The sequence below is a fragment of the Lepisma saccharinum genome, chromosome 12, assembly GCF_977018435.1.
Source record: "Lepisma saccharinum chromosome 12, izLepSacc3.1, whole genome shotgun sequence".
Taxonomy (NCBI): Eukaryota; Metazoa; Arthropoda; class Insecta; order Zygentoma; family Lepismatidae; genus Lepisma; species Lepisma saccharinum.
The window spans coordinates 50,349,065-50,373,369 of record NC_139240.1 but is presented as its reverse complement, the minus strand read 5'-3'; the positions used below and the strand labels follow the sequence as shown (position 1 = coordinate 50,373,369).

At 37.1% G+C, this 24,305-nt stretch overlaps 2 protein-coding genes across 3 annotated transcripts in view; one reads left to right on the top strand and one right to left on the bottom strand.

Moving 5' to 3' along the window:
• The window catches only part of LOC145996057 (EF-hand domain-containing protein D2 homolog), a 104,479-nt gene extending 100,720 nt beyond the window's left edge, over window positions 1-3,759 (top strand). The window contains exon 4 of the mRNA XM_083132274.1: window positions 3,180-3,759. Within this exon, the coding sequence (XP_082988400.1) occupies window positions 3,180-3,374 (195 nt within the window). The 3' untranslated portion in view covers window positions 3,375-3,759. The remainder of the gene's footprint in view (window positions 1-3,179) is intronic.
• A 4,583-nt stretch (window positions 3,760-8,342) lies between these two features.
• The window catches only part of LOC145996054 (glyceraldehyde-3-phosphate dehydrogenase-like), a 54,396-nt gene continuing 38,433 nt past the window's right edge, over window positions 8,343-24,305 (bottom strand). For both annotated transcript variants that reach the window (XM_083132269.1, XM_083132268.1), the window contains exons 5-8: window positions 23,312-23,566; window positions 19,096-19,256; window positions 14,896-15,090; window positions 8,343-8,647 (exon numbers count right to left, since the gene is read on the bottom strand). In XM_083132269.1, coding sequence (XP_082988395.1) covers window positions 8,578-8,647; window positions 14,896-15,090; window positions 19,096-19,256; window positions 23,312-23,566 — 681 coding nt within the window. In that variant the 3' untranslated portion in view covers window positions 8,343-8,577. The remainder of the gene's footprint in view (window positions 8,648-14,895; window positions 15,091-19,095; window positions 19,257-23,311; window positions 23,567-24,305) is intronic.

The window sequence follows — 24,305 nt, the reverse complement described above, 5'->3', positions numbered from 1 at the left end:
CCTGTACATACATAAGTTATACACCAAATGTTAGCCCTGTCCAAGTAGATATTTTTAAACATAGAAACAACAAACGGGGTGCAGTGTTGTTCATGCAGTGTTGCCAAATGTAAGTGAAAGTGTAAATTTATTTTTCCACAAAGCATGGAAAATTGCATGTCAAACATTCGTACGGAAATTTGGACGTCAATTTCCACCTTGGGTAGGTGGACTATTTCGCCATCTATAGTTCAGAGAAGAAAACCGATCGTTTTCGAGTATAGCCAATCCTGAAATGCCTCATAAAGCCGTACCGGTCCAAATGGGTGTTTCTAAAAAATTATGAGGTACAGTGGCAAAACTGTTGATGTTTGAAGGCAACAAAAAGTGTGTTTAGTGATGGTCTATGACATGGAAATATTGGAAACAGGAAAAAAAGAAAATGAAAATTATGGTGACAAAAGTGTTACTTACCTAACACTTTTGTCACCATAATTTTCATTTTCTTTTTTTCCTGTTTCCAGTATTTCCATGTCATAGACCATCACTAAACACACTTTTTAAGTTGTTTTGTGTGAAATTTACTATCAAAGAATTAACCTGTAGAGGGAAATATGATAAAGATGAATGATAATGATTAGATGAAATGATGATGGAACGCCCTTGCCCAAACCAAAACAACCCAGATCCTTTGTTGAGTCGTTCATTCAATATGCCCAATCACCAAGTTGGCAACCCTCCCCTCCAATTTTAGAACCCTACAGTTCATATTTTATTATAATTAGTTACTTCTAGGGCTGAGCCGATATCACTTTGAACTGACACTCATACTGATGTCAATACTCTTACAGATTTACTCTGATACTGATGCTTGAAAGATTGTACCAATTAAAAGTTGTTCAAAATATTGATTTATACAGGTACAGTTTGTGCTATTACTTATGATACAGCAGTGGCGTACGCAAGGGGGGGGGTTACCGGGTTTAAACCCCCCCTTGAGCTCTTGAAATATTATGGAAAATGCTGTAGAAAAAATTAAAAATGGCTAATTTATCACAGTCAAAGATCTGCGACAGTAATAATAATAATAATAATAATAATTTGGATTATTATTCCCATGCAGCATGAAGAAAAACACAACATTCCAAACACAATCTAAGCGGCCGCAAAGTTCAATTTTGCAATTTTCTTTTGCAAAAAGTCGCGCAGTGACTCTTACGAGAATTGTGAAAATTCCTTGCTTCGTCCTTATTGCAAACGTTCTTCCCGGTACTGATTTCACATCCCCTTGTGAACTCTCAAGTGATGCTGAGTCTACATCCACATCATTAAATAATGTCGAAGAAGTCTTTTGTGAATCACCTAGAAGGGATAAATGTGTTGGAATGTCTATAAACTTACTTTACAACGAAAACATAGACTCAGTGGAATTTAGCAACATGTATTCTCGCGCTTCATCATCACCCTGGGTGAGTTCCATAGGTAAAGGTAATGTAAATTCCCCCGTGTATATAGCACCGTGCCATGAAGTCACACATAGTGGTGTGGTGGGCCCCAAAGATTCTTGTTCTCGAACTATTTTGCAGGTGATGTGATCAGCACCATGCTCCGGCAGCCTTCATCCCCCAAGGTTGCTCTCAGATACCCATAGGCTGGGTGCGGAGACAAGGCTGGATAAATTCCAACCAATTCCGGGAATCGAACCCGGATATCCCACGAAGTTGTCAGACTAGACCAGCGCGGCTCCTTGAATGAGTTTCATATTTCGATTATTTCAATAAATTTAATATATTTGCTTGTTTTTATGGATTTTCTTCACTTAAAATGTCTCACTTATCATATACAAATAACCGTTGACTAGACAATTATTTTGAAACAAAAGAATTGTAATTTTGTTCTATTTCTTTCATAAATAGCAGCTGCATTAGTAGTAATTAAACTAATTAATTAATTATAAGAATTATTAATTAATTTATTATTATTATTAATTAATTAAAGTATAATAAAACAATGGTAATGTGAATTTGTAGAAAGTTTTCGAGATAACACCCCCCTTGATGAAATCCTGCGTACGCTACTGTGATACAGCCTGTATTACTGGATGAGTATTCTATTCCAATTATATGCATCAATTTATCAGATTTTTTTTTCAAAATATTCAAAAATAAATGGAAATAAAATTAAACCTTCATGTAAACTTGCAGGACCAACACCAACTGACTTTTTCTGTAATTTGAGTATGTTTGTTGTGTGTGATTTTTATGTTTTACGCATATTTTTTTTACTTTTCTTAGTGTGTATGTATTTTTCTGTTTTTATTTTTTATGTTGTTTTTTTCTGCTTTTTTTGGTATCTTAATGTTCTTAGCTTTTATATATTTCTTTTTTTGGTATCTTAATGTTTTTAGTTCTTATATATTTCACAAACAGTTAGCTATAAAAATCAATTTATAAAATGTAAAGTAGAAAAGGTCGCCATCCAAAATAAGGAATAAATAAATAGATCAAGCTGAAAAAAAAATTAAATCAGAATATTAAAGTACTTCTTGTGGAACCACAGTCCCGCACCGCCCCATCTAAGACATCAGGCTTTGGACTCGGGCTATGGGACACACTCAGGTTTGAGTCTCCTGAGGGGGTGACATAACTTTTTTCCTGTGATTTCGGTCTGTGTATGGGGCTGGTGGCCACCCACCATTATGGAAATTGGGAGCTACAAATGAGTAGTGTAAGCATAACCCAGCCATGGAAACTTACAACTAGGGGTTCATCGTGTTGAGCACACATCACCCCGTAACTGGTTGGATTATATCCCACCTCTGCTGAGATATGTATTGTGCTTTCATTGTATTGTCTTAATTTGCTTGGGTCACCAAGGTGGCAGTCACTGGTTAGTGTTGGGAAATACCACTGGGGGAAGCTTTCAGATCGAAGCGACAAGCATTCACTGTGTATGGACAACCAGTCTGAGGCACCACATTGCATAGTACTGAGGAAACGACCCAATCCAAGCAACAAGCGACACATGCAGCTCGTCATGTCACGTCAGTTCGAAAGGTTGCATTTATTACTTGAAGGTTCATTTCAAAACAACATGTCGCTTCAGTCTGAAATCTCCCTAATGGTGACGATCTGTGTACTAGAATTCATGTTAAGTTCAATCTCCATAATTCTAACAAAATTTGAATTTTTCCTTCTCAGATTGAAGAACTGAAGCGAAGCAACAAATTTGAAGAAGAAATACGTCAAGAGAAGGAAGAAAAGAAGAGAGAAGAGGAAGAGAGGAAACAGAGGAGGTTAGCCTTCAAACAGAAAGCTGCACTTTTCCAAAATGGTTCACCACAAAATGGCACTGGAGAAAATGGAAATGCATCACCACCGAATGGTTCTCCATAAAGAACTACCATTCTATCAAAACATTCTTCTGTAAAAGTTACCTGTTTTACTTTGCATAAGTCATTTTTTTTAATGAGGAAAATATTTTATGAACTAAAGAATACATTCTTGCTATACCTGTTTTAGAGATTTTAAAAAGATTATTTTCATTTTCTAGCATTATGTACTCATTTTCTGTAATGAAAACTATAATTCATTTATGCATTTAAGCAGCAAAGAGCTTGTAAAATGTGGCATTGTTAATGAAAATCCAGTATTTTTTATCATTGTAATATATCCATGTGTGAATGTGTATAAGTGTGTATGTGAGAATGTAATATCTGTAAATATATGTACATTGCACCACATTTCTTATCGTATGGTTAAAATAAAATAGCACATATTATATTGATGATCTTATTGATCTGTTCCCTACCTACCGATTTCTTTAATATTCTTTGGCCAATTTTTAAAATTAATGTGGTAAGAAAGGATTCATTTAAAATTTAAAATGTAAGGACTGATCATGGGTGTCACCAGAAAGTTTTGTACTGTTGTCAAGACATTGATAAAACTTGAATAGTAGCAATGGCAATAATAATATTTGTAATTATCATAATTATACAATGATAAACCCAACCTCATTCGAAATTAATGTTATAATTATTATATCCTTGGGGATAATTTTCCACTCGATCCACCAAATGAGTGAATATCCAGTACAACTGTTTCTATTATCTTTTTACATTTTGTACAGTTAGTGTACTGAAATGCATAGTTATTCTGTTTTGTTATTAACTTGACATACCTCATTCAAGAAAAAGCTTGAGAGTTAGGGGGAAATTTTTTTGACCTCTTGCATAAAAATGTGGGATGTGCCTCAAATGGTTGGTAATAGTTTATTGTTTGCTTTTTCGGGAGATTTCTGCCTCATAACAAAACAACAGCAAAAATGTTATAAATTGTCTCTGAAATGTGTGCGCTCCTTTTCCTCCAAACCAAACTGTTATAGCAGCAACTGTCTGAAGAACTTAACTGTTCTTACTTCTCTCTGGTAATTTACAATGCACTACAGAAAACAAATTGCAAACGAACGAGCAAGAAAATTTTACGAAATGTATTTTTGTTTGTATAAAATTTGAAGTCAAGGGGGCAATTGCCCCTCTGTGTCTCCCTGTAGGTACTCCTGGCCATCTGGAAGAAATGATGCAAGAAAGACGTGAAAACTATTTTCATCTTGAGTATCCTTTTGTCCTGCTAGTCTTCCTTTCTCTTAAACGTTTGCCCCCCTAGAATTGATTTCCTTCCAAGGTTGGGATATGGCAATGCCCCTTTCTGCTCCCTTATGGTTGCGCCACTGCACCCCCTTCCACCGTAATTGCTTTGAATTTTCATCGGCTTGAAATACTTCATTTTCTCCAATAATATCATTTAATAAGTCATAAAATTCCTCTACACTAAATTCCTAGGTGAAAGTATAATAATAATGTAGGGGCATGAAACGTCTAGAAAGGGGGGCACGGATGACCACACCTACCTCTTCGAAAACTAATATCAACCTAAAAGCATATATTTCACACGTATAATTTGATTTCAGTCATAGTAATTTACATTAATTATTATGTATTGGGGAGACGCAAGTATGCAATAATTTCAAATTCAAGTGGTGGTTTTGAGGGGACAGCACTATTATCGGGGTAATATATATCATGGAAAAATACCTTGCTTGTCCCTACGTGGCAAAAATCTGTGAACGTCCGTGATTAGAGGGAGCAATTGCCCCCCCCCCCCACTCTCCTGACAGAATACAGGTATCTCATTTCTATTCTTCTATTCCAGCAACTGTACAATGTGTAGTCATACTTCTGGGATGTCAAGACATGTCTAACTGTGCAAGTAGTAAGATATTTTATTTGAATTATTTTATGGCCCTTACTTTTGAACTGTACTTCTTGCATAAAATGAGCTAAATTGATTTTTTTTTAAATGGAATTTTAAATGTACCATGCATTACAATGTACACTAGGGAAGATTGTTACTCATTGTTGAATTTGTGTTAAAAAAATTCAGATCACTGCCCAATTTGCAACATTTCTGTTAATGTAACAAGCCCCCTCTGCTTGTGGAAACAGAAGAAAGGAGCATCCCATTACAACTGAATTGTAAAACCGAATTCCCACTCAGGCAAAAGGTAAAGACCATCCATAAACCACTACTCAAGGCCAAGGCTCTACTCCACTCAAAGATGGCCTGGAACTCCCTATTCCAGGAGTATACTCAGGATGGCTACTCACCGGGAATTATGCGTAAATTCTACTTGAATTTTTCTCCGTAGTCATGAAAAATTACAACTTTTTCTAATCCAAATCCTATTCACATTTTATGCAAATAAAAATTATTTTCGTAAAACTTTCTTGCTCGCTTTGCTTGCAATTCCTGCTTTTCTTAGTCTTATCAAGTTTATAACCATAGCTAGGATGTGGCGGGAGTCTGCCCTGGGCGCCAAACTATCTAAATGAAAAATGTTGTAAAATTGATTTGTGGTTTTAAGTCCACTTTATGCACAGAAAGGTTAATCAGGACTGGACCTACAGTTTGAAGTGCGATCTGAACTACTGTGCCGTGTGGAGAAAAAATAATTTAAATAGTTTCTTCGAACACAAATGTTTTAGCACCAACTACTACCCCCTTTTTTGCATAATTTATGAGGATAACAGAGTCTTTGATACTACTACTACTAATAATAATAATAATGTTGGTCCCAGCAGGTTCGAATCCTGGCTTGGGCATGGATGTTTGAGACTGCCCATCAATTTCATCATATCACTCATCCCCATCTTCGCAAATTAGCCAAACTTGGCACAAGAAGCGAAGTAAAATAAAACAAATCAATAATAATAATGTTATATTATTAACACTATTATTATTAGTACGTTTATCCTGGCACTTTCTCTCTGCCCGCTCAGACAAAAATCAGTCGTTGCGCCTCCGATTGTAAATAGAAACTCGGCACCTTCAATTAAATATTTTAATTATATTACGTATACAGTTTAATTGAATTATAATTTTTGGATGTTCGAATCACATAGATCCTTTATATTATGAAGATATTTGTGTGTGGATGTTGAGAGGCGGTAATACGTAAGGTTGAAATAGAGAATACATCTGCTTGAATTTTTTGGAAAGTTTGCCTTGAAAACCGGGAATTGAATTTTATCATGGTCCTAGAGTAGCCACCCTGATACTGCATAGCTTGTGAACCTGACACACCTAATAAAACAATCTGTAGGTACACATTTTACTATGCAAATATAAAACCTGTTTTTCCCCCTCAGGAAATTTAACATTAAAATGCTTTTATGTCAAAGTAAGATTAGCACATCATGGTTTTGGCATTGCTGCAACTATATATAGGACATACAGGATGAACCATTGAACAGACTAAATTAATATCAAAGCTGCATCAGACTGTTCCAACCAGAAAGTATAGCGACTAGAAAAGCACACAATCACTGAAGGTAAATTTTATTTGCAGACACCAAAATTGTTGAATTGAATTGTTGTGCTCATTACCGAGACCGAAGCATGAACTTTAACAGGGATGTGGATTCCAACCTAATTATGCAAGGAATCCACTTCTACATACAAGCATGACATCTGCAAATAACATCCAAAATGAACCAATCACAAAACAAGAGTACAGTAGGCACCCTCTAGTTCAGCCACCTCGGTACCGAACCGTAGGCCGAACAAACCGAAGTAATGCAAAGACTACCAATAAATCCTATAAACTGTACGGCCATACATTAAAATTAGTTACATGGTAGTTTAAACCACTCTCAATGTATTTTCTATTTTTGCGCCAGTCATTAACTGTACATTTACCGACCTTAAGATAGTTACAAATACTTTGTTCCATAGTTACAAATGTACGTCTCAGTTTAGCACTCATTTTCCAATAGTACCCGTACACACAAAACAATGCAGTGCACAGAACGGTACATACAGATGAAAAAACAAACTCTAGCAGTAAGTCCGCACTATAGCAAGAGCTGTAGACGACTGATCTGTACAGCACAATAGTTTCCAGTGATAGACAAACAAGTGGTGACTTGTCGCTGGCAAGGTGGCGGGGGGTGGGCCAAACCAACCGAAGCCAAACTAGACTGCACCTACTGTATAAGATATGCCTCTTCATACACACATATTTTACCTTATGTACTTTGTCTCCAACTAACATTCCCTGATGAGAGCAACATACGCACTTGAAGCATTGGATTTACTGATGCCATGGCTGTAACCCAAGATGACGATTGATTGAATAAAAACTCCTTGCACCACATGTTGGCAAAGACATTTTTGTCCACAACACAAACCGAACAATAAAACACTTTGCATCCAAGCTTTAGACACAATTTTAAAGTATGTTTATCTTGCTATTTATGGCTGTCTGAAATGTCAAAGAAGCAGGCTTGAAGTATGGTCTTGTCGGAAGTGATGTCACCTAGTGCAGTTCGAAAGTGCCAATTAAACAAGCAATTGAGACCATAGCACGGAGCATGCATAGTTCCCGGCTTGAATATTTGACTCTTGCACTTGATGTTCATTTGTTTGAAATCACTTTAGTCAAAAGTCTGCCAGATGTTGGTTGAACTTATTGTAACATGTGGAAATTTAAACATAAAAAAAATATTATAATACTATGTAAATTCTATGATGAAAAATAAGTGTTTATAACGTAGGAAAAACAACATGCTCTTAGTTTTATCTACTGATCGTATTTGGCGCTGCAGTCGAAGTGCAATTCAAAAGACACTCACTTCCAGACCAAAGCTTCAAGACTGAACTGCGAGACCATTCTCAGAGGATGTCTGCTATGAAGTACGATCTTGCACCTTTCGGACACTACCTGTGCGTTATGTGGACAAAAATCAGATTAATATTAATAAAGTTTGAGTGTTGAGGAAAATACATTTAAAGTTTAAACCATTTGTGGAATTCATTTTATTTTATGGGGAACTACCATACATCAGCATAATTTACACTTATTTCTGTACTGAATTGACAACATTTAAACTAGCAACACTAGACAGGCGCAACAGTAGAACTTTTTTCCAATTGGTAGATCTCCACAAAACGTTGACTTTGCTAATGCCTCAAGTGCACTCAAACTGCAGTTGAGAAACTTGTTACACAGGAACAAATCCATAGGAGCATTATCTACTTAGCCTCTGGTCTGTATGTATTTGATGAGGTCAACTACCCTGTTGGAGTAGCCATATTCATTGTCGTACCTGAAACAAAATTACAAACTGTTAGAAAAAATATGCAAGCATGATCACTAATGATGCAAGCTTTGTTTTGACAAAAGCAAAATTGAAATTGCAGATTTTGAAAAGCGTGAGGTGCATAATATACAGTATTAGCCAAATTATTGGACTCGTTGTAAAAAAGCACATTTCCTTGTTTTGAAAGTGTTCTAACTAAATATATATGACTATTGTTATAATGTTTTATGGGATTGGACTGTTTTGTCTGCTTCAATATAATCTAGTTTCCCACAATCCTTTCTTTGACTGTGTCCCAAGAATAGGTGGCAGCATGACTATGCATATCTGAAAAAATGCCTGGAACAATACGTACATTGTTTACCATGTTATTTATACTATTTTTTTAGTTACAACAAAGGAAATAATATTAATTCTGGTTGTTGTAAGCCTGTTCTTTATTTGTATCTTCAGAGCATCGCGTAATTTCATAAATCATGTGGTTTGAAGTTTAGAAAAAAAGAGTGAAAAGGAATTGTACCAAAACAACGATTAAAATGGGCTCAAAAAGAGCCAAAGGTGATCATACGAAGTACTCACAGTACTTGCAGTGTACAACAATGCAGTGTGTATCACAAAACATTAAATCTGTCAAATTACTCTACATAAAGTGAGTTAATCTGAGTTTAATTTTCTCAACTAACGAGTCCAATAATATGGCCAATTCTGCATATTTTGTAGTGACATTATGCAAAATCAAATGCATAATATATTAAACACTAAATTTAGGTTCATTGTCCAAATGATCAAACAGCACGGTGCAACAGCATTAAAACCACAAAGCTGGTATATTACTATATGCACAGAATGAATACAATGCACATAGTATATGCAGGAACATGGTGGTCATCAGAATATCTCCAAATGTTGTCTCAAGTATTCTCATCACTGTATGTTGCTATGCTCCATCTGATCTATTGGGTGATGAGCATTAAGAGTTTATTTCTTCATGTGAGAACAAGAGAAACGTAACTCCCAAATTTTTTTTTTTTAATGTATCTACTAACTTTGAAGAGTACCATTTCGAGTCAGACCAATGTATTACTAATTCTTCCAAATAAAGATCTTCAATGTAAGACGTTAAAAACCAGAACAGCATTTTTGGAGTTACGTTCCTCTGGTTCTTACACGATTTTATTGCATTGTGCTAGTTCAGGTACATTACTTATGCTCAACAATGAGAGAGAAAAAAAAGCAACATATCTATACATCTGCTAAGATACAAAGTTCCCGTCTACCTACACATATGCGCTGCAATGAAATTTATGCAGAACATACCGGAACAAAATTACCTACAACATTACAATATTTTTTAACATGAAAATGTTATAAACTGCAAATCTAAATTTTTAAAGTTCAAACAAGTAATGAAGTAATAAATTCTTAGTCTGAACTAGAAAAACTAAAGGTTAGTTTTCAAACTGAATGCAAGGAAATCAGATTTGGGGGTGCAATTTAAGGACACACAGTATACAGAACTCCATTAAGCCTTGTTTCCATGATTATGAAAAACTAAATATGCTGACCAAGGCAGTAATTTATTTTATTAAAAAACAAACTAACGTAACGTTTCAACCTTCTAGCAAGGTCTTCTTCAGACTCTGTATCAAGTACAAAAGTAACCAGATACAGCAAGAAGGGTAATATATATACACAAACATTACTCCCTCCAGAAAATCTGGCAGGAGAAATTTAGAGAGAAAATGAAAATAAAATTGAAGAAGAAAGGAGAGGGACTAGGATGGAAAGAAGAAAGAGGAGAAGAGGAAGAAGAAGAGGATACCAGAAGAAGAGTTGTGGTAATAGGGAATGTAGATCTAACAAAAGAAGAGGAAGCTTTTTTAAAACTAGGCAGAGGTTTTAAAGTTAAAGAAAGAAATGTAGATTATGAGGAAGTTATATATGACATTGAAGAAGCAGTGCTCCATATAAAAGAAGAACCAGAAAGAGACAAGATTAGAAGAAGAACAGCAGCCATACTGAAGAAAGAAATGGGAAAACAAGGAAAAGTAGATAATTTGAGTCAAGAAGAAAGGGAAGGGATGAAGAAAATCAAAACAAGAAATGATGTGGTGATAGAGCAGGCAGATAAAGGTGGAGCAATTGTGGTGATGGAAAAAGAATGGCACGAGAGGAAGTTTGAAGACCTAAAAGAAAATGGATATGAGGAGATTTGTGGAACAGGTGAAGAACAAACTATAAAAGAAAGAATCATTAAAGACTGTAGGAGGAGTGGATTCAAGAAATGCATAAAGGAGACAGGAAGACTACCAAGTTTGAAAGGCTTTCCAAAGATACACAAAGAGGAGATAAAGTTAAGACCAGTAATGAACTGCAGAAACAATATTTTGGAACCCTTAGAAAAGAAATTAAAGAAAGTTATTGAAGTGTTAGTAACACAGCAAGAAAGCAGAGCAGTTAAGAACAGTGAACAAGTAGTAGACCTCATAAAAGGACTTAAGTTAAATGAGATGAAGACGACAATGTTTAGCTTAGACGTGAAAAGTATGTTCCCGAGCATCAAGAGGGGACACGTTTTGGACATTATTAAAAAGAGAATGGGACAAGAAATTATAGGAGAATGGGATAGTGAAAGGGTAGTGAAGGCGCTGGAAACCATTTAGAATAACGGTTACAGTATAATGGGAGATAAAATAATGTTCATGAGTGAAGGACTAAATATAGGTTCCAGTCTAAGCCCAGCATTGGCTGAATTGGTTATGAATGAATGGGAAAAGAAAGTGATAGAAAAGGGAGGTGACAAAATGATTCTGTTTTGCAGATATGTGGACGACTGTTTTGGCATATGGAAGGGAACGAAGAGGCAGCTTGACATTTTTGCCAAAGAAATTCAAGATGAAGAAAGAGGGATATTATTGGAACTTGAAATAGAAGAAGACAAGTTAAGCTATCTAGATATATTGATGAAAAGGAAAAGAGGACAAGAAATTGAAACCGATTGGCATCAGAAGAAGTGTGCAGCAGGGGTATTCTGCCACAAAAGAAGTGATGTAAGTGAGGTGACAAAAATAAATTTTATAAAGAATATGGAGGACAGAATCAAGAAAATATGCATGAAAGAATGTGAAAAAGAAGGCAAAATAAATAGCCTATGGAAACAGCTGGAAAAGAATGGCTATGAGAAGCAGGATAGACTGGACATAAACAGAAGAAGTAAGAAAACGGGCAGGGGAGAATTGGAAGAGAAAGAAAAAGAGGAGAGAAGGTTTGGAATAAGGAGTATGGGGAAGACCACAGAAAAGATATGCAAAGTGCTTAGGAAAGCAGGAATTAAAACTTACAGGAAGGGAGGAAGAAGCATCTTAGGAATAGCGAGGAATGCTAACAAGAAAAAGGAAAACAGAGAAGAGGAAGAAGGGATTATCTACGAAGTAAAATGTAAAGAATGTCAGAGTGTGTACATAGGAGAAACGAAAAAAAAGGCTGAAAGACAGGTTGAAACAACATAGGGATGATGTACGACTTAAGAGAGAGAGAAATGCAATATTTAAACACACGAGAGAAACAGGACATGACATAGAGTGGGATGAGGCTAAGCAGATAGGAAGGGAGAAGAGAATGCTAGTGAGAAAATGGAAGGAAGCCAAGGAAATAGAGAAGAAAGGCGAAGAAGACACAATGAACTGGAATGGGGGACTGAAGTTAAACAAAGAATGGAAGAAGATGTTGGAAAGAGTGGAAAGGACAAGAGAAAAAGAGGAGAGGAGAAGGAAGAAAAATGAAGGGAAAAGAGCGTGAGATTAAAAAGTCCAACCACATTCTATATGGAAGTGTTTAGCTTTTTAGGTGAAAGTAAAGTTGGAAAGTGAAAGTCATCTGCTAGAAAGTTCCAAACAACTTTCTAAATAGTCTGGAGGGAGTAATGTTTGTGTATATATATTACCCTTCTTGCTGTATCTGGTTACTTTTATACTTGATACAGAGTCTGAAGAAGACCTTGCTAGAAGGTTGAAACGTTACGTTAGTTTATGTTTTTTAATAAAATAAATTACTGCCTTGGTCAGCATATTTAGTTTTTTTAGTATACAGAACATTTCATTTCTCCTGATGTAAGTACAGTGGAACCCTGATTTCATATTTTTCTACATTATAAAATCTTAATCAGAAAAGTTCCAGGACTGATTTTTTAAATTCATTACCTGTGATATTCAAACACAAGAAATTGGTGTTACTCAGTCACCTGATATGTGTTCTGAATAGACATGGCCTTGGAAGTGTTTCAGCTTGTTGGAGCATTTAATTGGAAGTTACACGAGTGACGTGATAGACGTGGATTCCGAACAGTGTTAACATTAAGTTCTACGTTAAGCTAGGAAAACTCCTAGTGAAACATGGAATATCATACAGCAAGCATATGATGAGGAGGCATTATCGAGAAGCCATGTCTTTGAATAGCACAAAAGGTTTCGGGAAGGCAGAGATTTAGTGCAAGACTATCCCAGAGTGACAAAAACAATGTTACATCACATTTTTTTATGCAAAGGTTTGATGCACCATGAATATCTGCCTGAAGGACAAACAATAAACCAATAAACAATAAACGTCCTGAAACGTTTGTATCAAGCAATTCGGCAGCGCAGTCCTGATTTGTTGGCATCTATAGTGGAACCACAAGCAAAACAACCTGCGCAGACCCGCAACTCCTGAGCACTGTACTCCCGCGAAGAGGGGAGGGGGAGAGTGGACCATGCTTCCTTATGGCCCGAGCTGAAGGGAAGAATGGAAACCTGTGCGGGGACTTTTTGTCCAAGGTTTTTCTCCTTGTGGTCCATCTATAGGCAGTGGTTCTTATTGCACAACAATGCAAGGCACCATACTGCTTTATCAGTCCAGGAATATCTGGCCAAGCATCGTATTCCTGCTCTACCACATCTCCCATATTCACCCGAACTATCACCATTTGATTTTTTTTTATTTCCCCCTATGAAAACGCTGCTGAAAGGGAAGAGTCATTTAGATATTGCAGCAATCCAAATGGCTGTGACGGATGTGCTGAGAAGCATCACAGATGAAGCTTCCCTGCTGGCTTCCATGACCTCCAGAAATGGTGGCAGTTGTGTATAGATAGCCAAGGGAACTATTTTGACAAGATCTAGGACCAGAAGTTGATAAGTTGAGTAAATTATTTTTTACAAGCTCAGTCCTGGAACTTTTCTGACAAAGGTTGTACTTTCAACATTCCCAACGTAATAAAATGTTATAAAACTTTCCTATTCACAGCATTTTAAGTTTTTTCAACCTGAGAAAAATTAAAAATTGTGGTTTCACTATACTTCTAGACCCTGAGGACTGTGCGAAACTTCTGAACACTTTTTATAAGTTTTCAGCATTTGTGTTGTGTTAAAAGATGAAAATACTGCAGTCCACAGAATCTAACCAATTTCAATATAATATTTTCTTAGTAGCTCCTCCGATGCATGCATGCATGAAAAAGACTAAAGGGAAAAATTTGCTTAGTCTTATTCTTTTTCCTATCTTGTTACTATTTTTTGTTTCTCCTACAGCTAAAACTATCTCACCAAACGTTTGTGAGACTATAAATGCCACAGTAAATCAAATATAGTTGAAACAAAGTGTATATATACGCCTTCTGCACTACAGCAGCACAATGCGGAGTGTGTATATAGAGTTGGATGACAAAATCTACATTTTCAAGGAAAAAAACACCCTACTTTTCCAGTAGCAACTTGTTCAACAAATTCCTCACTTAAGGGGTTAAAGATTAGTTTACCCATGGTTGCAAGCTTTGTTATGGGAGAGCAAGGATTTCACAGTATGGGTCTCTTCCTATTTTTTCCTGTGATAAACCATATGCTGGCAGATCAGGAGTGTGTGGTTCCCAGTCATTTTGGCAAAATAAATTCAATCAAGTTTATTTTCATTACCAAATTCTGGAAACTACAAAAAGTGTTTGATTTTCCTGGTCTTTTCCAAGTTTTGGAGTATATCTTCAAAATTTCCTGACTTATTCACTCAGATTCATTTTCATGACTTTTCCAAAGTCAGTGGAGAACCATGTTAGATGTTTTTCCATGTTGATTTAAGTTCCCAGAAAATCTCAAAATGTAAATTAGGAAAATGTTCTATTCAAACTGGATGAATGAATAAAAAGCAAATAAGACTGCGGCATATTTGCAAGAGATGTTTACCAATGCCCTAATAAACCCTTCAAACATTCCAAGAAAAACACTTACCAGGCAATGAGCTTCACAAATTGCTTGTTCAATGGGATTCCGGCCTTTGCATCAAATATGGATGAGTGGTTGTCTCCAATGAAATCTGAAGACACTACATCATCTTCAGTGTATGCCAAAATGCCCTTCAGTGGTCCATCGGCAGCCTCCTTGATCTTCTGCTTGATCTCATCGTATGTTGCCTCTTTGCTAAGCCTGCAATTAAAGTTTGATGTTAAAACTATACATGTATGACCAATCATAATAATTTGTTCATGATGGATGCGGTAAACACAGTTTAAGTATTACCTATGTAAAGTTTCGTGTTTCCGCATTGCACAATTGAATAGTTTAAAATTAATTTTGAAGGCTCACTGCCTTCATTCGCTAAGGGTACGGCATCTGAAGCGGAGATGCACGCAATGAGTGTAGTGATTTTCTTTAGTTTTTTTTTGATAAATTACAATTGAAAATCAACTACAACTCTTATACTTCGAATTTATGCTGACGCATTCGCAACTCAGGGTAAGCTGGTTGCACATAGTTCAGTAAAGTCATGTACTACATGCAGCAACCTTTGGTAACGCCATCTGTGGCAATCTTGGAAAGTTGACTTCCTCGATTTTGCTTGCAACTTGGGTGTAGCAGTCAGTAACAAACTTTTATAGTGTGAACTACCGGATGTGGACAATGGAGTGGTAAAGTATTTGAAAGATGTTTTCAACGATATAGAGAAGTATAAAATGGTGCTTAATTAACCTTTAAGAACAATGTGATAAATCACCAAATTTTGCAATTATTCAGAACCTAAAATTACACGTTGGTTTGACTAACCGTTGGCCTTGATTTGAGCACATATCAAATTTAGCTTCATGAACTGAATATGTCTGTTAGATTGTAATTGAAGACAATTACGTGTGAAACCTTAAAACTTCAAAATGAATTAGTTGCATAAGTTACTGGATTTGAAATTATTTTTGCTACCACTCATTGTGCCTAAACTCATCGACTAAAATTATTAAATGTGAACAGTTAGAAAGTAGGAAGGCAAATTGTGTTTAGCGTTACTAGTACTGCTGGCATATGATAAAAAATGGATGTTCGTGGTGATGCGTACTAATGTCCAGGAATTGATATCAGTGACTAAGTAAATTGATGTCCAGCGAGTAACCAGTAACAGTAGTATTATCTTGTGTTTGGGTACTTTGGAATATTTATGATTGAAGCCAAGGTACGTGTTCGGCTTTGTGCTATAATGCAAAAAGGAAGGCACAGAATTCTTGTTTGTGTGTGGAAGTGCCAATTTGGGTGGTTGAATTAAATGGTGCAAGTCGCGGACCGACATTACATGCACGTCACAAACGTGTACTTAGGATAATAGTGAATTTCATGCAACTGTTATTTTGCATGATGTTTTTATGAAAGAGTATTATTAATTCAATTGTTATTGCGTCGACATTAAATATAATTATAAAATCTGTGTAGAACAATTGGTGCTAGTGCACATTGAGGAATTCTTAATTAGGTTGGTGTAATTATGCACGTGGCTGGCCAATACGTATTTCAATTAGATTGTTATTGGTTGAAGATAGATCATAGGGTCGTTGGGGTTAATATTCCTGAATGCACATGGAATTAAATTGCTGTTAATGAATTATTATTCCAAAAATTTACAGACATAAATTACAAGTTTTCAGTCGTTGATTAAAATTAAAATACGGTTTAATTCACGTTTAACCAAGCTAGTCAGTAGATAATACCTTTTTCCAACTGCCAAATTTTGAGCAACAAGTGGATTTGTAATCTAGTACTTACTTGCACGAGCATGTTAGTCCTACGTTTATTCTAGATGCAGGTCAACCCTACGGTACGTTACGTATGAGTCTTTCCATGACAAATCAACACCGATATGTGCAATTTCCAATCTGACCATCTGCGATTTTCATGAAATTTAGGAAGTTGAAACTATGCATGGAACTTAGTAACTATGAAATTTTTTAGTCTTGTGCATCCTGTAATTGTTAAATTATTCAAGGTCCAAGTTCGCATAAATTGCCCTTTTTCAGCCTGCTTAGCTATACTAAATGTGCTATAACTCCGCCACTATTTTGCCTATTAAGCTAAAATAAAGCTTATTGTACAGGGAATTGAACAAGCTTTCCAGTGATATATAACAAGCCCACCTTTCGATAAAAATATAATTTTGTCACGTGACCTTTGACCTTGAATATCTCAAAACATGTCATCACAAAAAATCGTGAAAAAAATATATTTGGTTCCTCATGCCATACTATAAAACATCAAAAAATGTTGATGAAAAAGTGCACGAAAACAGATGCTTTACGATTTCATCTTTATCTACAGAGTTTCTGGTAGTGTCACACAGTGTTCTGTATGAAATTGTGACAGTACGCTTAAATTACCGGAAGTTGTGCTGACGGTGGGTACCAAAAATGAGGTCTTGAGTTACACAAAACCAAACGATTAGCCAATGCTTTGACTTTCCTCTAGAGGTACAGTGCCGAAGGTGATCAGTTGTTGAGGCAAATTGTCACTGGTGACAAGACATTTGTGTCTCACGTAACACCAGAATCAAAACAACAGTCCATGGAATGGAGGCTTTCAACATCACACAAGAAAGTGAAGTTCAAACAAACAATTTCAGCCCGAAAAATCATGTGCATGGTGTTTTGGGATAGGTGGGGGTGTTGCTTGTGGATTTTTTGCCTTGAGGTGACACAGTAAATGCTGAGACATATTGTGAGACCTTGAATAAACAGAGTTGTGCAATCCAAAACAAAAGGTGCGGCATGCTCAGTAAAGGGATCGAATTGCTACACAACAATGCTCGTCCACATAGCGCATATCATTTGGTTGGGAACAAATTGATCATCCTCCCTATAGCCCTGACCTAGCACCCAGAGACTCACTTGTTCCTGCACTTAAAGAAGCACTTGCTGGTCAGCACTTTAACGCAGATGACGACGTGAAAATGTCCGTGCAGCAGTGGTTATCACATCAGGCAGCCGATTTCTATGAAGATGGCATTCAGAAGCTGGTCGTACGATACGGTAAGTGACAATGAATGTGGCAATTATGTTAACAAGTAGATGTAGGCCCAGGTTTTCATGTAGAAATACAATTATTACAACATGTGTCCTTGTGTTTATGTAATATCAAAACAGAACTTACTTTAAAAATATGCCTCGTATATAATTTCAAACAAATTTATCTAATCAACTTCAAGATATGTTGCAATAATATTCCATCTATTAAGATAGATTGTTCTGCAAAAGACACTAACAAAGGAGACTAAACAAGCAGAGAATTCTGTTTTATTTTGTATGCAGCTTTCTTTAACTTCTCGATAAAAATAAAAACTAAACTGTGAAAAACTTGCCTCAGAGCATTTAGAAATGTGTTTAAATTCAATGTTGCAATTTTTCAAGTCTATGGAGAAAAAAAATCACCAGAATTCCCAGTGAGTAGTCACACTGAAATACCACACTCCACATAAGAACAAACAAGACAACATACAGCCCTAGTGGTTGTGGGTTCAGGTGCCTTGTTACCTTGTACAAATGCAGTTACCGGGATGTACTGCATGAAGAGGTTGACTTTTCTGTGCCTTATCCGAAGGTCACCATAACACACCCCCCAGTGTTGTTCGGACTGAAAATTCCCCTAAAATTGTTCCAAAATTCTGTTGTTGGATGAGGCTTTATAACCCCCCAACAGTTCAAACCTAGGACCTCTGGCTTTGTAGCACGTTTCACTTTCAGAAAATATCACACATGATGCGAGAAAAGTTCATACCTATTGTGAAGAATGAATTAATGATTTGCTTAATTTTACATTGCATTTCTGTCAGTCTTGACTAATTGTAAAATGAAGATGATTGGACGAAATAAAGGGACAATCACACACACACAGCACTGGTCCTATAAAGGGTTGTACTGGCTGAGAGTCCAGACATAGTCCAGGGTGTTGTACATGGGTTGACATTTATTTATTTATTAACCAGGTCTTTACAAAGGGTTACCTCTTCCACCCCTATTGTGAAGAGTACAATAATTAGAAGAGAACACAATGAAAATGTTTAATTTGGTCCATTTCCCATTGGCACGTGTAAAAAAAAAAAGCTCCAATCTGACCACCACACACCTATGGGAAATGTCAGAAGTGTCAATTTTACAAGTTACATATTATGTATATAATTACCTCACTGTCAGATCAACCACTGATACATCATGTACGGGTACACGGAAAGCCATTCCGGTCAGTTTTCCATTCAGAGCTGGGATCACCTTTCCTACAGCCTTGGCTGCACCAGTCGAGGCAGGAATAATGTTCTGGGCTGCCCCACGGCCGTCACGCCACAACTACAATGAAAGACAACATGTGCATTAAACCAAGTTAAGGAAACTACCACATTTAACATTTAGACATTGTCGACCTAGTCACTATTGCAGAAATACATTACATTGTATTTCGATACCTTTGTTAAATTAATCAAGTTTCACAATGAAATCATTAGATGAGAGAATAAAGGAACAACTACAGTCTGTAGTGCACAGATTCAGAACTTTGTGAGTCAAATACCAAACAATCAGCTGCGAACATAGTGAAAAAAAAAACCCTGGTTCAAAGATTTTAGATAAATATTTTCTTATTCAATTTTAATACAAATTATATGTACAGGTCATTTTACACACTTAGTCGTGTACACTTTTGCATAACCATGTTGAATGTATAACTTATACTAATGGAGTTACATTTTGAAACCAATTCGACTATCTAGTTATTTTCATCAATATGTATGGTATAACAAACAATAGTTCTTTCTGGATAATTTTGGTTGGGACCAAGTGCAGCACTTGCTTTTGGTTTACATTTCAGTAAACCCACATTCGTAATCGAGACATACTAAAAAAATGTGCAGAAGGAGTGAAAATCTATTCTCTACCTGAGCAGTGAAGTCTCTAGCTATGTCTCTGATAAGGAACTATTTCACTTCAAGAGACCATTCAGAGATCCATGCCAATGGTATTATACACAAAATAAAAAGTAATAATTAATAAAAATCATAAATTCTGTACATATATATATTTAATAACATGATATATTGTGTAGGTAAACTTTCGTATTTCCATATTGCAGACTTGCTTGATTAAATTTGTGTTAATGAAGGCCCTACCATTTGACTTTGTTTATTTGAAGTTTTGTTTCTGCCACTTTCGGCTAATCACAATGAACATAAATGGATGAACAGACAATCACAAACACTTGTGGTGTGTGTAAACAAGCACAACAGCCAGTGCTGGGGTTCTAGGTACCAGAGCCTCGTTGGCCTGCAAAAGTGGAAGTGAGGTTGACATTTGGTGCATTCTGAAATAATCACCCTTCACACCCCAGTGTCTTTCAAAATTAATCATTAACAAAAAGAGCAATGTGTTTACCACAGCTTATCACGAGCATAACATACCGGGTCGCCAGAATTAAAGTTACCCAACTCAGAGCCCTCTGTAGCCTGTTTGAGGCATCGTAGAACTCTGAAATTTGGTGAATCCACTACACAGACCATGGGAAAGAGGATGGCGATAAAAAAAAAATAGTTCAATTTTCTGCCACCAGGTTGAAATGTGGCACTCTACTTCCATGATGGGTTTACAAAAGGTTACCTTTGGTTATGGATTTGCCTTTACTTTGCAATTTTGCAATAAACGAGAGATCATTTTCTCGCAACTTCCAGCCACTAACAAATGTCTTTCTATAACAACTCCGCTAAATCACTTAACGTGAGTGCTGAACAAAAGTTTGGAAGTGATCACCATGCCATTAAATATGAAAGAACGTGCATTGCTGGTGAAGTTGTTTTATCAGAACGGTAGTAATAGTGCTGCTGCACTGCGAGGTTATTGTCATGCGAAAGGATTTCATTATTACAGTGCCACATTTCAACCTAGTGGTGGAAAATTGAACTATTATTTTTATTGTCATCCTTTTCCCCATGGTATGCATAGTGGATTCACCAAATTTCAGAGTTCTACGATGCCTCAAACAGGCTACAGAGGGCTCCGAGTTGAGTAACTAATTCTGGCCAGCTGGTATGTCTGTATTTCTGTTATTCACTGTTGTTTTTCAGTCGCTTTTGGTGAATTGCAACGATGAGGATGAGTGGTTATTATACAACATATGGTTTTAGAAACAATATCGGGCAGGGCCACGCAGAGCCTGTCCATAGTGACCAGCCAATGGCAGGAGCGCAACGTTGTACAGTTAGGAAACTGTGGTGCACAAGCTAAACACAGTCTTCTGTATTTTTCTTGCACCAAGAAGTTTTCATAAAATTCGCCACTTCAACGTTCATCACAAGATGGGATATTTTGAACCTGACTGTCCAAGTCGCATAAATTTTAGGCGATCGTTTCAATGACCCTTTCATTTTCCTTCAGTCTGTTTTTTCAATACCATCGTGCTGACACAGCTGAGTTCTTGTGTTTTGGGAAACTATGGGTGTTAAATTCATATCAATATACACAATGAACCTTCATTGTCTTGGGTGTTCTCTAACATTGCAAGTCTGAGTCAGTTTGAGTTCAGTGCTTTCTTAGTAAGGGTGGTATAAAATTATTCCCTTGATAGTTTACTTGCACGCCACAAAGAACAGTTGTGAGAGGATTACGTACGTGTATAATGTATACAGGGTAAGTCAAAATGATGGACCCGATTACAGAAATTTATTCTGTGAAATCTAATAAACATGTGTTATTGTGAGACATGCGCTTCGAAAGGTTAACTTTCGAAGTTTAGTTTCCACGCAGTGTTTCCACTTTCTACCGCTAGGAGTCAGCAGCGAGCAGGAAAATTGCGTTGACTGGAGAACAGAGATCTTTCTGTGTGCTTCATTATCATATGAACAAGTCTGCGATTAATGTGCAACGGCATTTCTGTACCAAATATCGGAGAGAACCACCTACGGGGAAGGCTATTCGTAAGTGGTATGAACATTTCAGAGATTTGGGCTGCATCTGTAAACGAAAACCAACTGGCCATCCGTCGACTGGGGAAGAGACAGTGGAACGAGCGTGCACATGTTTCGTGCGGAGTCCACAGAAGTCCACCTACCGGACAGCGAGAGAACTTCAACTTCCACAGAAAACTGTCTGGCGGGTTCTGCGGAAACGTTTACAAATTAAACCCTACTGCTTGCAACTAGTTCAAGCCTTAAAAGACACTGATTATGCTTTGCGCACGTCCTTCTGTGCTGATTTCCTCGTATTAATGGAAACAGATGGGTTCTCTGAGAGGTTAATTTACAGTGATGAAGCAACTTTTCACCTTTCAGGGAAAGTGAATAGACACAACGTAAGGATTTGGGGAACTACTAAACCCCATGAATTTGTGGAACACAAACACGATTCTCCCAAAGTGAATGCCTTTTGTGCCATTTCCCATGAAAAGATTTATGGGCCCTCTCTCTTCCATGAATGTACCGTGACAGGACTTGTTTTTCTTGATATGCTGCAACTATGGCTCCTTCCACAGCTTGCAGAGGATAGCGCAGGTTTCATTCTCCAATTGGATGGTGCTCCTGCGCACTACCATGGCAGCGTTCGGACCATCTCAATGAGGAATTGCAACAACGTTGGATAGGCCGTGCATCTCCGGAGGATCGACCTCTCCTTCATTGGCCACCTCGTTCCCCCGACTTGACCCATGTGATTTCTTCATGGGGGGTTTTGTCAAGGATCATGTTTACGTACCACCACTTCCAACAACATTGGATGACCTGCGTGCCTGCATCACAGCAGCCGTTGTTGCGGTCAATCTCAGCATGCTACACAAGGTGCTCACATAGAACACTTGTGATTTGTTTGAAAAAAACTTTAGTTTACCTTTCTTAGCACATGTCTCACAATAACATTTGTTTATTATATTTCACAGAATAAATGTCTGAAATCGGGTCCATCATTTTGACTTACCCTGTATAGTTGAATACTGGACACACACAGAATTCTCTCTTCCTACCTCTAGCTCTTAGTTTGGCAACAGCGCAATAGCACTGGCTGAACTCACATTCATTCTAAAAGCGTACACAGTATAGAAGAAATTGAGGAAGAACAATCACAAAAACAACAGTGCCCAGGCTAGGACTAACTTGAGAACTCTGGTGACGAGAATGGAAGTCTATCACTTAGTACACTCACCTACAAAGCCGGCATGTGTGTAAATTAAGATCCTTCCCCACCATTCTTTAAAGATATCACACCGTGAGAACAGGTAAGAAGCTGGTAATAAGAATAAACAAGGTAGCACTTCTGTAAGCAGATCGGAGCAATTTCTTACTAAACCAGCCTCATATTTACAATGCAGGAGGAAGATAGAACAGAAAAACAGTTTCATTTTTACCATTTCAACTGTTTATGAACCTTACCTTGCCCGATGGGCCATCGACAGTCTTTTGTGTAGCAGTAATGGCATGGACAGTTGTCATCAAGCCCTCCACGATTCCAAAATTGTCATTTACAACCTTTGCAAGTGGAGCAAGACAGTTGGTTGTGCAAGAAGCATTGGAGATGATGCTCATCGATGGGTCGTAGGCCTCTTGGTTGACTCCCATGACAAACATTGGAGCATCAGCGCTGGGGGCTGAAATAACTACTTTCTTGGCACCACCTTCCAAGTGAGCCTGCAATATAAAAAGACGTGAGTAGTTCGGTATAAACATGGCCAGAGCAAATACAGGAAAAATCACCAAAACTGAATTGACTAATTGCCCTGAATTTCATCTAAATAACTCTGATCTAGAAACCCAACATTTTAACATGTACTTTACATTTTACATAAACATGTACAGCCAATGGGAAATATAATGGTAGGCAAATTGTCCAGCAACATCTTCATTCATTCTGTTTTCTGCAACATTGCATTTAAGAATTGAAACAAAGCACAAATAACCTGAGGACTACTTCTGCCCAGCACACAAGTATAATTTTATTCCATAAAAATACAAAGAATGAAGGGAAAAGAACAAAAATAGAGATTGACAATTTACCCACTGCTATCTTTGGGGATCATATATACTTAATATACAGGGTGGAGCAAAACGAAGTCACGATTTTTGGTTCATTCACAGGACTACTCATTAGCCTTAACTGAGTTATTGAAAGTATTGTCAATTGCAAGATAGAAGTTTTTCATCAAACAATATTAGACATACAAGGTGATCCATAAGTGTTAAACACTCATTTAAAACCAATACCAAAAACAGGGTGCAACAAACAGGCCTTGAGGGCCAACGCCTACTTGCTGACTGCCGGCCTCACTCCCACATGCCTCAGCAGAGGTGGGCGATCATCCAACCAATTATGGGGTGATGTGTGGTCAGCATGTGTGGCCGTAAGTTTTCATTTGTAGCTCCCCAATTT